The following is a 15,697-nucleotide window of genomic DNA, read 5'->3' as shown; positions in this document are numbered from 1 at the left end:
CTTCTCTGTAATGTTACTGCATATGAAATAAAAATGAAATGGAATCTAAATATACCCAACACTGTTCTGCTCTCCATCCCTCGCATGAATCCAATATCATTCTTGCACCCAAAGAGAAGCATTAAAGGCAACGCTCATCCATTTTTCAGTGTGAAAAGCAACCTTGCAAATGTTAAGAACAAGCGTAAGAACCTTGAAATGACTGTCAATGAGAGTAGTATATTTTTTGCAATTTCATAGCTAGGGGTTTTTTTTAGTATCTTACTCTTATCCCACATACATGCACACCTCTGTTTATCTCTTTATCTTTCTATCTCCATGTAAGATTAGTAAGGGCATGCTTAAGTGCATTAGTGCATGGGTGCATACAAAGACAGTTATGTACCCCTCCTTTATAATCAACTAGTCCATGTGCCATTTCCTGCAATTTCTTCCACTGCACCTCTTACAGCAGCTGTGCAGTGGTGTGTCCCATCATGACCCAATTTCAAAGAGATCGTAAGTCAAATGGAGTTGGGCTTCATATACACATATTTTGCAATCGTTTGTATACTTTGTTTGGTGAGGATTTTTACTGGTATATTCCCTTTGAGCCATAATATCCTAGCCTCTGCAAATGAGCCTAGTCTTGACAAAATCAGTCCTAGACTGTACCTTTCTTGCACTGGCCTCTAAGACAGACGCAGTGGATAAAGGCAACAGTGAGAGATGACACAAAGGCTGTTGGCAGTGAATGGCTCTGCTAGATTTGCAAGATGGATTCTTCTGTCTGGACAACCATTTCTGAGTGCCATTCTTCAAAAGGAGAAAAGCTGAAACAACCACCCTGCTCTCTGATACATGAATCATATACCAGGGAGAGAGGGAGAGTTTTAGAATGTGGGAGAGGTGTCTGAATGCTGTCAAAGGACCAGACTGCAGCAGTATAATTTGCACAGGGGCACACATAAAAGAGGGGTGCAATCATAAGGTGTGTAAATTATGGATTTTGTGGCTTCTGATAAATCTACACCACTGATGTTTCTAGACATTCTGTTTCTTGCTTGCTGCTGTGACTGAAGGGCTTGTGAGGAGCAAAAAGGGAGGTGGAACACCTAACTGCAGCTGGGTTGTGCTGTCACAACCACGTCGTACACGCCAGCTCACCCATATAACTCTATGTAGTATTAACCTGGAGTTACATCTAATGAAAAGAAAGGCTGCACCCTCCATACTTCCCTGTCCTCACAGAAGAACCTCAGGTCTCAGCAAAGAGAGCAAAAAAGGAGTGCGAAAAGAGGGCAATGTGCTTGAGCAAGTCAGCAATGGGAAGAACTGCCATGGAAGAGCTGCCATAATTATCCCTGAATCTAAGGAAGGATAGTGCAGGAGTTGGGTTGCAGTCTCAGCAGTGTGGTGCTCCCCCAGAATGGCTGTCACTGTACTTTTTGGGGGTGGTGGTCCCCCTTCAGAAGAGAGAAGGGTGTTCTGTGTTTTACAAGCTCAAGACAAACGTCTGTGTATTCTCATTTTTACTGCTGCTCATGGTAATGCCATTTTATCTTAATTCCGTCAAGATTATTGTAATGCTGGTGATTGCAATCAAGCTATTTTATAAGTCCAATTTGCAGGAGACCAAATTATTTATTATTTATTTTCAGTTCTAAGTGTATCATTTGTGTTTTCTCTGAGTAATATGATGTGTACAAAATGTCCCTAAAAATGTCAACAAAGTGGAGAGACACAGAAAGAATGACTCTGTCTCGTAAGTACCCGTGGCTTTCAGAATACAAATCATTATTACACAAACACAGGAAAAGCATGGTAGGCTTACACAGAGTATTAGAAATAGATAAAAACTATAATGTATGCCATGAAGTTCTTACAGCTATAAGATTTACTCAAGCAAGTAGTCCTATTGACTTCGAACCCCACACAATCGTAATCTTCCTCTTGATAATTCATCTCTTTACATTGCTCTACACCTCTCAAACTTCTATTTTAGCCTAAACAAGCAACTCTTCTCCACATGCTCTCTAATGTCCCCTCCCTCTCCCTCTGCCACTCCAGATTCCTGAATGATACAATCTTTCTGGATACTCACTATCAGCACCCGGTTTACTAGCAACAGGAACTCAGGCACTGGAGGTAACAGCCCTAAGTAGCTGCTTCTAAAATTCCAGTTAAAATTGTTTATTTGTGAACACAATGGAAGCTTTAAGCTGCTGACTGGCTTTTGTATGTTTCTAATCTATCACCACGGGGCTATTAAGTATATACAACTTCACTCAGTCTACAGAAGTAAAACACAAATTCACGTGAGTGCAATTTAGTGTGACAGTAACATACTGTTTACATCATGATCAAGTACAAAGAGCTGGGCTAATATCCTCAAGGAGAACAGATTGCCTAAATAAGCATCTTTCATAAGAGGGCTCTGAGAGTTATTCCCAATTTTTTCCAGTTGTGACTTTGGAAAATACTTGCACACCCTTCCAAACTAGCAAGGCAAAGCTGACTTTTTTCGTAGCTGCTGGTAAGATGACTGGTCTCGTCTTAAATACAAACTTAGCTGTGACCTTAACCAGAAAATGTAAGTTCCACCATGAAGAATCACAATAGCTCCTTCCATATGGGTTCAACACATGAACATAGGGCAGTTAGAGCTAAACCTGAGCTCCCAGACTATTAACTAATAGCTAATTTTTCAGAGACACTATGCTGGGCTAGAGCAGTCAGGATGCTTCCCTCCCTGACCCAGGGAAATAGTAGGGAGCAGTAGTCAGGATGGCCAAAGACACAGCACTGATGGATCTGCACCAACAGGCAGCACGATGGAGGAAGCAACTCTTCAGAATCCCACACTAGAGATACAAATCCTCAGGGAGTCCAATGTTACAGCAAAGAAGATTCAAATTAGACTTCAGAAAAGCCTTTTTAGTGGTTAAGAGAGTGAAGCCCTGGGATAGATAGGGATATTGTAGAGTTTGTAACATAAAGTCTTGCATGACAACTGTTCTGGACAGGAAGATGATTTGTGGGAGCTTATGAGAACTTTTCCAGTCCTATTTCTGTGCTGCTTCTCTCAAGTCTATTGTCCCACCTCTAGAAAGATGGAAATGAGTTTTTTATTCCATACTTTTTTTATTGTATGCATTCTATGGTGCTAATGAGAAGAGTAAGAACAGGACGCCACGTTTATAGGCTTTCACTTATGAGCATCTTCTCCTCCCTCCCAGCACATATGAGAGCTTCTGTCTTGAATTTGTATGGTGCTCTCCAGCTTCCTGCCAGATAAACAACTATGTGTGCTGCTGCCTTCCTGCAGTACCAGAAAGAAGATCGGAAGGCTCCGCATTTTCAAAGACAACCTCTTCTTTCTAGTGTATTCTCTTGGTCTCCAGAATGGGAGTCCAGTGATATAACGATCCCCCTGATTTATGTGTGTGCTGAGCATGCTTTTTCTTTAGCAGTGTACAAGAAAGTTTATCATCAGAACACTATCTCATGATACCCTTGATAACCCAGCTTCTACATAACCTAACCCTTAGTAACCTCACCTATTTTCTTCTTCAGTCTATTGTAAAGCCCCATCTCCTCTTTTCGGTTTACAAGTAAACTTTTTTCCCTCAGATTTCGTCAATTTTTAATAAGTGCAGAATTTGGCTTTACACAGAAACTCTGCTGTACCCTTAGCCTTCGTATGTTCCCAGCTCTGCATTTTGCATTGCTTCTCCACCTGCATTAAGCAAATGAAACAGTAAGGAACCAGTCACTATTCCTATTCATCCTTTTATGTCCTTTACATTACACCTTACATTTTTACAAGCAACCAGTTGTTGAACTCATTCTTTTACATCCACTGATTTCTGAACTGCAACGGGCGCTATAAAGCAGTGGGACTCACACCACAGTCTGCACAGAGCTACCTGGTCATGCAATGCTCTTCTCCTCTCTAACTGCTCAAGTATGTTAGAATTAATTAAAAATCAGAGTCAGTATTTTTCTAATGTTTCTAAGTTTCATGTAAACTGTGATCAGGAACCGCATGACTGAGCAAGGCAGAAATATCATTCCTGTTGATATGTGCTTTGTACGATGAGAAACTGCATGATAGCATTTTGAGGGCTTGACCCTAACATAACATTTTCTTATCTTTTTTATTATTCAGAAGATGATGTTCCAATGTCTGGAAAAATGCTATGTGCTGTCTCAGACATAAAGGAGTCGAGCAAATAAACCACACTGGAAAAAACTCCCTCTGTGATTTGCTGAAGTAGCAATTTATGTGAATAGGAAATCTGCTGCTCATTTAATTTTGAAGACAGTCACAGCCGAAAAATTCTATTATAAAGGCTGTATCATACAAATGTGGATTAGGAATTTCCCTAAATTCTATTTACAGAAGAAAGTGCTGGACAAAGATGCAGAGGATCTCTTCCCTGTCTATGGCAACATCTATTTCTTACGTGAAAAGTGACTTCAAGCCATTTAATCTTTCTATCATCATTTCACCATCTATGAAGGGATATAATAAAATTCATTTTCCTTTATAAAGTGTTTTGAACTCTATGGATGAGAAAGGCTTATGAAAAAAAAGGTCACATTTTTATCACTATTGTTTCTATTAACCTAACACAAGCAAGAATATTTGTCAAACTATGGGTTTAATAAGATTTACTTATCAACAGTCAGCAGTGATGACAGCAGAAAAGCCCCATATACTACTTTCTAAAGCTGGTCATACTGACAAAAACAAGGCTTGCTTAATACAGAAATATTCCTGATAAATTCTAGAACTTCCCTACAGAGCAAAAACTTTGTATAATCCCATAATAACAAATCGAACCCAGGATGGACGCAAATTAGTTTAAAAGTTGATACGATGCTGGGGTCACCCATCACAAGCATGAAAACACATCCAACACATTTTCCCCGCAGGAGCTCAGTGAGCACAGATGGCAACAACTACTTCCAGTGCTTTTAGTACATGGAAAAAGAAACACCTCCATTTGGATAAATCCCATCAGCAGCCCAGCTGTTCAAGAAAACACTATCGGGAGCCCCCTTTGAAAAACAGGCAGCCAAACTCATGTCAACAGAAGCAATGGGGTAGGATAGTCAGAAGCTAAGTGTGGACATGAAAAACTGCTGCTATAAACCGCTCCACCGTGAAACCTAGTAGATGTACATACAGTCTGTAATTGGTTTCATAACACTTTCCTTGTGCCATGTCAAAGTAGCTGAGAAGACGTGAAACTAAGTGAGGAGATGTTGGTGTCACAGTTAAATTGCTGAATTTGGTGAGACGTGTGTACCTTCAGTCCCCTTAATACGTTAGCAAAGCAAATTTTTACACTTATGGAATCAAATTGTACACACTACATCGCTTACATCCCTCCAGCTCATTTTCTGGCTAAGTTTTGTTGGCCACTAAGTGCAGCCCAGTTTTTCATTCACATCTGCACTGACATATAGCAAGTATGAATTCAGTTGCACTTTGTTGTTCTTTTCAGGCCTAAAACCTCACTGAAACACAAACACAAGTGCAAGGTTTTCTACTTCAATAATGTGTATTTTGTTTTAAAAATAATCTCAGAGGTAGACAATATTTGGAAAAGAACTGAAAAACATGAAGGAAAATGTAGAAAAAAATCCTAAAGAATCTGTAAAAGTCAAGAGAGAGAAGATCTTCCTAATTCTGGTAAGGATATTTAATTATTAATCCACACAAAAACAGCAACAAAAATCACAAATGTTAGAGGACCTTCTGCTCTGGGGAACTTCGTTAAAATCCCTATTTCTCACTCCTTACAAATGTTACAACTTTTTCTCTGGGAGGTTCTCAAACTACTTCATAACATGTCCATGGAATACATTGCTTGTCTACTTTACAGATGAGGAAATCAAGCAAAGCATAATTAATTCATCCTTCTAAAGTTGTAATCATCCCTAATACAGAGATCAAAGATACTCTGGGAGTAAGGGAGCAAAATTACTCTGGGTAATTCTGGGAGTAAGGGAGCAAAGCAGAGAAGTTAACTTCAGTCTCTGAATCCCATGGCAAATCAGGGATAAGCCTCCCACTTGCAAGGTACTAATTTGAGGTTAATCTATCAAAGATGCCCAGCTCTCACAACGCTGTAGGCAGTGGATGTGCCACTAAGATAAATGAGCTGACACCTTGTGATGTTGCTGGCCTTGCCACTTGTAATCAGAATGGCTACAAAATGGTGCTTAACTGCTAAGATAAGCCTGCAGAGAGAGGAACGGATAGAGAATAAGATCGTGTCACAGTGGGAAAAATCTGTTCCTTCCAAAATATTGAGCTTCTCCAAGGAGCTGGAGGTTAAAAGCAGTCCTGCAAAATAACTGATGATTTCATCACATGTACAGAGAACTCAAGGCTGAAATGTCTATTTGGCTTGACAAGTAAAGCAGACGCACTGAGAGGGAGTGAGTAAAATACATTAACTAAAGATTTAGTGAGAAGGTATAAGAAAACGTTCTGATTTTTCAGAAAACCTTCTTCATATCTCGTAAGTGCATGCAAGGCAGTTACAGGGAATCTTTGTCTGGCTTCTCTCATCAAAAACAACTGCAGGCTGACAAAAAGTAAACCTTTCGGTGAGCACACACAAAAAATTGTACTACCCCAAGGAAACAAGTCCACCATCCTCAGAAACCTGATGGATATGTTTTTGGTAGCCACTATAGCCAAACGCAAGAGTTAGATACTACAACCAAGGCATAACAAGGACTTAAACCAAATGCAATAAAATCACAGAGCAATAAAAATTCAGCTTTGGTCTGTTTTTTTTTAACCCACCACTGTTCCGCAGGGTATCACTAACACTGAATGTAATGTTTGAAGGCTTCGTAACATGCCAGATTTCTTTACTGCCATACATGACATACAGTAATTCCCATCTTAAAAGCACCCACAGACATGCAGACATGTTGTCTGCAGGACATGCAACCAGGGAATCCCAGCAAATGGACTGCAATGCCAAAAGAAAGCAGTAAGATGGGATGGGAACAATTGGCCAGGCAGCAGCCTTGCAGGAGCAAGCCCTGCAGGAACCAGCCTGGGAGCTACAGGGAATCAGAAGCTGAAGAGAAACCAGCAGCATCGTATAATGACAGGAAATGTACCCGGGATGTTTGAACAGGAGCAGAGCTCTAAGGCATGGACTAGAGGATATAAGGCTATCCTTCAGCTCTGTTCTGCACTGGTGAGGCTGCTGGGCAGTGTATTCCATAAGGACATGGCTCCATGGGAGCAAGCTCATGGTCTGAATGACCAGAAATCTAGAAAGTATGATGTAGACTTAGGAAAAGTTTGGAGGAACTGGAACCATCCCATCTTTAGAGGAACTGGAGTCAGCATTTCTACGGTAGAAGACCAAAGAGATGGAACAGAACACCAAAGAGAACCAGAAAACAGCAGCTCTGCTGGACATCTGTTGTGAACAAGATGCAAAATAGCAGGTTTATACAGCAGCAAGGATGTTTCAAGTTAGACCTTGAGAAAAACTTTCTCATGTATAGGTTGATGAAGCACTGGCGGAGGGTGTTTAAAGATGTGGAAACTTTTAAAGGTGATTAAACAGCTGTCTTGCAAGAAGACCACAATTACACGTGACCCTGCTTGAGGCCAGGAAGCAAGATGAGGTGACAGTCCATAGCCCCCTCCAAGCCTACAGAGATGTGTTGCAGCCCTGAGCCTCTCCACAGAAACATGCAGAAGAACAGAGCTCACCCAACTGACTTAGGACAAAAAAGCACACCTGGGAGATGTCTGGGTACAATGACAAAATCCTGAGGCCACATAAGGAACTTCAAATCCAGAAGCTTACTGAAGTATTTTTCTTCTTTTCCTTTTAGATTTCTCCAGTCCCCCACAACTTCAATACAATTCCAGGAATTTGAAATACATGTAAAAATATATTCTTAGAGCTATTATCTCCAAACTACATGTTTAACAGTAAACCCTGCACAGTGCCTTAAAACTCCAAAATAACTCGTCATCAGCTCCATTGAGTCTGTATTTCATTTTCTCTCTTACGAGCCTTCCCACCCTGCTCCTGCTTTCTTAGTTTCTTTCTTTTTTTTGTTCCTCACTGAAAGAAAAGCACTGCACTGGTTCATGTCCAAAGGGCAAAGAAGCTGATGAAGGGCCTGGAGCACAAGTCTGATGAGGAATGGCTAAGGGAACTGGGGTTGTTTAGTCTGGAGAAAAGGAGACTCTGGAGAGACCTTATCACTCTCTACCTACATGAAAGGAGGATGGAGCCAGACAGTGGCTGGTCTCTTCTCCCAAGAAACAAGTGATAAGACAAGAGGAAATGGCCTCAAGCTGTGCCAGGGGAGGTTTAGACTGGATATTAGGAAAAAATTCTTCATCAAAAGGGTTGTCAATCATAGGAACAGGCTTCCCAGAGCAGTGGTGTGGTCAGCATCCCTGGAGGTACTTAAAAGACTTGGCAGTTGTGGCACTCAGGGACATGGCTTAGTGGTGGACTTGGCAGTGCTGGGTTAACGGTTGGACTCAATGACCTTAAAGGACTTTTCCAGCCTAACAATTCTATAATTCTCTAAACAAAGATGCTTAGATGAAAGCCACAAGCTGAAGTATGAGAGATTTACTTTATCCTCGGTATCAGCGGAGTTAAATACACCAGGGAGGAATGAGGTATATTGATAGCTGAAAGGTTTGTTCATTTGAGTTCACTTCTACAGCAAATTTTCTGCTAGATTCACTTTTGAAAAAGTCAGAATGTAATAAACAGAGTTACTCTCTGTAGGGTTATTGACAAGAAAAAAAAGAGTTATAAGTAGTATTGATTTGGGGTGAAATGGTAGAACGTGACAATCAATAGAGCTTAGTCATATATAAAACAGGAGTCACACAAGTCATGACAGGATTATTACAGGAGCCAAATCCTGGTATCAGCTAAGGAAGGGAGGAAGCCATAAACAGGATCCAAAGCATAAGCTGTGGATTGGTTTATATAAAAAAATAACCCTAAACTATTCATTTTCATTTTTTAATATGTGAGATAGTTTTTATTTCAGCATTTTGACACTGCTGTTTTTCTAAAGCTTCTGAAACAAATTCTTTCCACTTCCATAGTATTTTCATTAAATGTCATCAAAGCTCTTTTCAAATCTCAGAGAGAAGTATGATTATCCTTATTTAACAGATAATGAGAAGATAGAGAAAGAGATTGGGGCTACCTTTTCCAAAGCAGTCAGTAATGCCTGGATCTGTTTGGATACACAAATCCATAAAATGAGAGCCCTACAGAAACCAAATTTGCAAAGGTCCTGGGAAGCCACAACTTTGTTCGATGTCAATGACTGCTACAAGTTCTCAGACTCTGGGTCACGGGCTGGGGATCAAGAAGCTGAGCCTTCACAGCAAGCTGCATAAGCACAGTAAGCTTGCTCACAGATACAACAGAGCCTAAAATAGGAGGGTTCCTAATTTACAGTCCTCTGTTCTAATTACAAAGCTCGTTATTTTTACCACTTGAATGACTCAGGGTGAAAAAAACCACCCCAATGACCGTATATTTTGCTGCATGAAAGATCTGTGCATTTACTGGTATTTATATAGTGCCTAACTTCCGAGCACAACCACACTGGAAAATAATAGCAATAATAACTTCAGAAGAGTAGTGAATATTTTTCCCTGGTTATTTTACCCCTGCACGATCATTCAGTGTATTGCCTTTTCTGGACCAAAAAAATTGAAATAAGAATTCTTCAAAGATCCTAAAATGCCTTACAAATGCAATTGGACACAGAATTAGTTATGCTACCAAGGTGAAAGGCAGCAGTGTTGATAATGATCAACATCACACAAGAATTTATTGCAGGCTGTGATGAAAACCACTACGTTCAAGGGAAACATAAACCACATTTTGAAGAACCTCTTGCACTAATCAGCTAAATAAACGCCGACAATCAAACTGTGGGATATACACAGCCTCAGGGAGGAGGGGGCCTTGGAACAGTCTCATTTTTATGAATGGAGCCATAAGAAGGAGGTTAGAGAAGGACAGGAGCTCACACAACTCCAGTTGCGAGGAAGGCACAGGACAGGCAGAATGGCATCACCACACTGAAACGCAAGCTGGCCAGGAAACCAAGGGTAACGCAGTTGGAGGAGAAAGAAAAGCCATTGATTTCTAAAGAGAAATTTGTAGATACTGCAACAGTTTAAAAGCTTGTTTAGCTGGAATCACATTTGCCATCACAGGATTTCTATTGGAAAATGGCATTATTGTCTCCAGATGGGAAATTAGGACTGAATCACATCAGGAGGAGGATGGACAAGACGACCTTTTGAGGTCCTCTTCAGATGCATTTCTGTTAGTCTATGTTTCAGTGACAGAAAACACATCTGGATCAGAGCTGCTTGGGCTTAGGCATTCAAGTTAGAAATTTTTGGCATAAGTCTTTGGCATGAGAAGAAGCCCAGGCAATTTTTATATTGGACTCAGTCTGCCATTAGTGATGCGATTCAATCATAAAATGGCTTATTCCCCCAACACAGATACATAATATCATACCAGAGTAGAAATGTGGAGCTGCTCTCATTATCACAGCTAAGTTCATTTTACAGCAAAGCAGTTTACTTTAAGACTTTTCCAGCAACCCAAGTCTAATTATGGAATCAATTTAAAGCAATTTTGTAATTAAAAGTACCTGCTGAAAATATCTCACAGGCTCAATAATTTAAAAAGATAGCGTTAAAAAAATGTAATTAAAACAAAAAGGCCAAATGAGGTTGGGTCGCACCTCCACGAGGAGAGTGCTGAAGGACGTTGCATTTTCAGACCCAAATCACTCGCTTCCTTCCCAAATCTCTGCTCTCCCTAGCTGCGTGGGGATACGAGTCAGCTGAGAGATGGCCGTGCGGACCGCGGTGGGGGAAAGCTTCTTTTTTGGCCCTTTTCTCTTTAAATTCAAAGAAAATAGGCTGTTTCAAAATCATGCTGTACTTCCATATAGCGCTGCTCTTTAGCAGGGACAGGGGTGAGGCTCCCTCTTCCCAGGGGTCCCTACGAGGGATGGGGGGATCAGGACGGAGCAGCGCTTCACTCCCTGCGGAAGGCACCGCGCTGGGGGAGGAAGTTTCCCGGCTCCCCCCCTCCCCGGGGCTGTGGAGGTAGAGGAAGGGGAATGGCTCGTCTTGGGGCTCGGGGCCGCTCACTCACCGCCCGCCGCCGGCCCCGGGCCGATGCTCAGCGCCAGCTGCATCCAGAGCGCCGCGGCCAGCGCCCGCCGCCGCGTCGCCGGGAGGGCACCGCCGCCGCTCGCCTGCTTCCCATGACACATCTTCTGCCCGCCAAAGGCATCCGGTTAGCCGCCGCCTGCAACGAGAGAGCCGCTCCGCCTCGCCGGTGCCCGGGGCTCCGCCGGTCGACCCCGGACCGCCTTCCCCCCGCCTGGCCCCGCCGCCGCTACCTGCCTGGTCCCCCCTCCCCAGCCAGAGCCGGCGGGCACCTCCGCGGCTGCCGCTGCCGCTGCCTCCGCCGCTGCGGCTCGGGGCCGGGCGCGCACACACACACACACCGGCACACGCAGCGCGGCTGAGCCCTACCTGCGGGGGGGGGCAGCGCGGAGCCGCAGCGCGCACCTGCCCCGGCCGCTGGTCCTTGTCCGCGGGGAGCCTTGCGCTGCGGGACCGCCGGCGCCCAGCGGCAGCGCGGGCAGCCCCGCCGCCGCGCACACGCATGGCAGCCGCGGGCAGGGCTGCGGCGCCCCTCCGCGCATGGAACGGCACGGCAAGGAATGGGTGTCCCGCCGGGTGGGAAGCGGGGCGGGGGTAAGGCTCTCACTGCCCCGTTCCACGGGAACCCGAACACTTCCAAGGGCTGAGAAACGTGAAGTTCGTGCTCAAGCCCCTGGTAGTTTCTGGTTGTTTTCGTTTCAAAAAGGGGGTTCGTGGGGGAAAGCTCTGAGGGAGCATCTTTAAGACGCCCCTATGCTTCATCATGTGTTAGGTATGAGGTAAGGTTTTTCCCTGCAGATGCCGGTGCCGCATCAGTCACAGTTTGTGGAATGAGAAGGTGTACTCACCCATCAGCTGCCAGTGGGGAAAGGCTGTATGCCCAGGCCTGCCAGCTGAAGCACTTTGCTGTTAGGAAGCAGCACCCAGCTGGATTTAGACAATCTGTGAAATTCACTGCCACAAATCACTGGAAACACTGTGGCACAGCTGTGGTATAGCTCTGTATTTCCTGGTGCCATTCACAGTGCACCAAGTTAGGGGTATCACCCCTTCACCCACTGCACAGTGCAGGCCCAGCAGTAGCAGAGGGTGTCTTCTAGCTGAGGATGCTGCAGAGATGACGTTTGTGAAGCAGATTAAGGTGTGCAGCAGACTCCTGGATATAGCGGGGGGAAGAATACGGGGGCAAGACAAGACCTGTTTGTGACAAAACATATCAGGGCTGCATGCAAACCCGTATCCAAACATACATGGGCTCCTACTAAGAGCATGTGGAAATAGCACATCCTGGTGCTTTGAAGTTAACAGCTGATATTGGTAAAGGTATATGTACAGCTGGAGCTGTACAAGTCTCAGCTACCTGATGAGCTAAAACTCTGAAGGCTATTCAAGAAGGATTTTACCTCAAATCAGCGCATCATGTATCAGTTCAAAGAGCAATATAAGAAGCGTAGTTCTTCATCTCTTTACTCTCCCTTGGAGAAAATGGGCATCTCACAGTGAAACACAGGTTTTCCATTAAAAAGGAGAAGTATTTGGCCAGTTTTCAGCTAAGAGAGTGCTTTATCTCTGAGATATCTCTTCTGTTCCTTTTATACAGGAAAATTTGGAAACTACAGAGCATTTCCACCCAAGCATCGTTTCCTGATCAGGTTAGCTTTCACCTCCACAGCCAGCACAGAGAGGGAGTTCAGGTTAGTAAGAGCTCTCTTAAACTGAGCAAACACAACACAAGCACAATTATATGATACAGATGATTTTTCAGAGGCAATAAGATGTTGACTACTACAAGTGTCAGGACAGAGCAATAATGCAGCAATTCCTATTGTCTGTAACAAGAGAATCTTTATTTTTACATTACTGGTTTGATAGCTTTAATTTTTGTAATCAAAATAGCAAAAGATAATGTCCTCAGTGAGCTAGTGCCGTTTCTGTTTTGCACCAATTCAGATGCAAAGAGCTGGATTAAAAATCTGCCTTCAACCTGCATGGAGGGATTACCTCTCCTTCCAAGGAGGAAGAGATGAGTGAGCTATCAGTGTTGATAGCTGCTATTTAGCCCTTGGTTTTGCCATTTCTTCTTACCCCCATGTGTTTGTGGCCATGCTTCTGACACCATTCAGCCTAAGGAAGGACCACCAAGCGAGCAGGAATAACGCTGCTTCAGACAGCACCAGGAAATCAACATTCGCTGGTGCTGGAGGAGTTTGGCAGGCATCCCTGTCAGCCCAGGAAAGACCAAAGTGAGTGAGGAGCAGCAAGAGGTGAAGCCTGAGGCAAGCCTGACCGCAGAGAGGCAGAGTGGAAGGAGGTGCTCTGCTTCCACTTGGACTTCATTTCTGGATGAGGTAGATTGCCTGAAGGGCTACAACAGCTCAGTGACCAAAACTGACATCTGTAATCAATTTTACTGCATCCTTCTGAGCTGAAGTGGGGCCAGAGCTGTGATCAATGGGCTGGACTTAAAGCTCTGAGCTGCTATTACACAGCACAGACTGTAAAATATAGTAGGATTTGTCCCCTGACGATCCCCCCAGTGTTCCACAGTCACAGATTTTGCCTCAAACCTGTAGGGACTCACCCTGAATTGCCTCCCCTGGGAATAACCCCTCACCATCACTGGCACAGAAGGGCCTGGAAACAAGTCAGCCAAATGACCTGGTATCTTTTTTCCTCTGTAAGTCTTCACAGAGCTGCGTCCATCTCCATGCACTGCCATTGCAGCTCTCCTTAGCAGCCACCCCCCAGGACAAAGATGGAAAGCACCAGCACTTATCTGTGCCCATCCAAAATGTTGAGTACTGTGTCTTTATGCTATTAAGTGCTTGGCTTGTTTAGGGGTTTTTATCCCATTGAGGTATTCCTTCTCCATATTTTACCTGCTCAAAAACAAGGTCAGAAGGAATTGTCCTAGAGATGTTGGGTAAGTAAGTCTAGTCCTTTAGCTAGATTCCAGCAAGGGTGAAAAGGATGGAGTTGTGATTGTAACTGAGGGTAATAAGAGAATTTATCTGTGGCAGTAAAAAAGACACCAGTGCAGGTTAGCGGCAGCCGAATGGGTATAGGGTGGTCAGTCCATGGGGAAAAGAAGAGCTTAAGGCAGAAGTCTGCAATCAATTATTTTAAAATATAAAATGGCAATCACTAGCATTGAGATTTGTCTGGCAGAACATCATTCCAGGCTGTAAGTACATATTGCAATACATCCTCCAGGCCTCCTGGACACAAACCAGCTTCCTTTTTCATTGGCCACAAGGAAGAACTATTGCTTTCCAGCCCACAGGTATCATATTGTTACACACAATTCTGCATGTAAAGTAAAGAAAAATGATTCAAGCATCATCCAACAAAATGCTAAAGGGAGTTCTGAATGCCTTGTAAGGCACAGAACTGTTAAGGGCTAAGATTTAACAATGACCTTGTTGTGTCCTTATGGCAGGTAATAGCCTAAGATATGTGGCATCTCTTGTAATATTAACAGGCTCAAAGTTTCAAGTAGTTTCAAATAAACACGTGACTACTGATTTTACCCATTTGTTAAACCCCATTATACATCAGATAAGACATTTGTCCAGTTTCTTCCTACTTGGGGTATGCTGTATCTCTGTTTTAACTTAGAAATACTAATGAGCTGAGATTTCACAAAACTAAGGCATGTAAGGCACAATGGGTGACCTGGGGAGGCGTACATTATTAAACCGTGTGAGAATACACAGATTCAAGGAAAGGTTTTATCTTCTTAGGTGTTAATACGCGTGTCTTAAAGTTAATATTCAGGAGTAAATGAGTTCCTGAATATTTTCTAATCTATTCCCAAGTGTGCTCTGGTCTCTACCTGGAGACTCTCCTCTCCTCTGTGACTCTCCAAAAGGCTACGCCCTCCCACATCTCTAGGTAGATTTGTGTTGGGGATCTTGTTTTCTTCACATCATTTCATCCCTGTCTAAAAAGGCCAGCTTTCTCACCTACATGTGTCTGAAGAAGGTGATAGCAGTCCACTCAGCAATTGCAGGAAAGCAATTATTCTAAACAGAATACTTTACGGTGCCTGGTAAGTGTGCTTTCAAGAACATGTATGCAATTAGGAGGATAATTATTTTGATAAATTCTGAACCACTAAAAATTATGATGGCTCAAGAAAAGCAGCCCTAAAATTGTTGAGCCCTGGTTCTGCAGATGCTAAGTGCTGAACTTTCAACTTCTGCCGGATTCAAATGAGAGCTGAAGGCATTCAGTTTCTCGCAAAGTCAGGATTTAAGAAGAGGCTTTCCCTTCCCTAAATATAATCACTCCTTCTGAGTGGGAAGGGGATGGGGGGCACCCTGAAGAAAATGACAGGAACATGAACGGATAATTCTTTTCCTTCACTCAGCCATTAGCGCTGACAGCCATAAAATCACATCTGGGACCAATACACAAACACTACTAACCAGCCAACAGTGCGGATTTAGCAATTAGCGCTAATTACATTTC

The 15,697-nt window shown here is 43.3% G+C and overlaps 1 protein-coding gene across 1 annotated transcript in view; it reads right to left on the bottom strand.

Annotated features, from left to right (window-relative positions):
* SUSD4 (sushi domain containing 4) overlaps positions 1 to 11,328 on the bottom strand; it is a gene marked incomplete at both ends in the record, with an annotated part of 72,705 nt that extends 61,377 nt beyond the window's left edge. The window contains one exon of the mRNA XM_080616937.1: positions 11,208 to 11,328. Within this exon, the coding sequence (XP_080473063.1) occupies positions 11,208 to 11,328 (121 nt within the window). The remainder of the gene's footprint in view (positions 1 to 11,207) is intronic.
* Between the last annotated feature and the right edge of the window lie 4,369 nt (positions 11,329 to 15,697).

This window comes from Psittacula echo (assembly GCF_963264785.1).
Source record: "Psittacula echo genome assembly, chromosome: 4".
In the NCBI taxonomy this organism is placed as follows: domain Eukaryota; kingdom Metazoa; phylum Chordata; class Aves; order Psittaciformes; family Psittacidae; genus Psittacula; species Psittacula echo.
The sequence above is the reverse complement of the archived record's forward strand: the minus strand, read 5'-3'. Positions and strand labels throughout refer to the sequence as shown.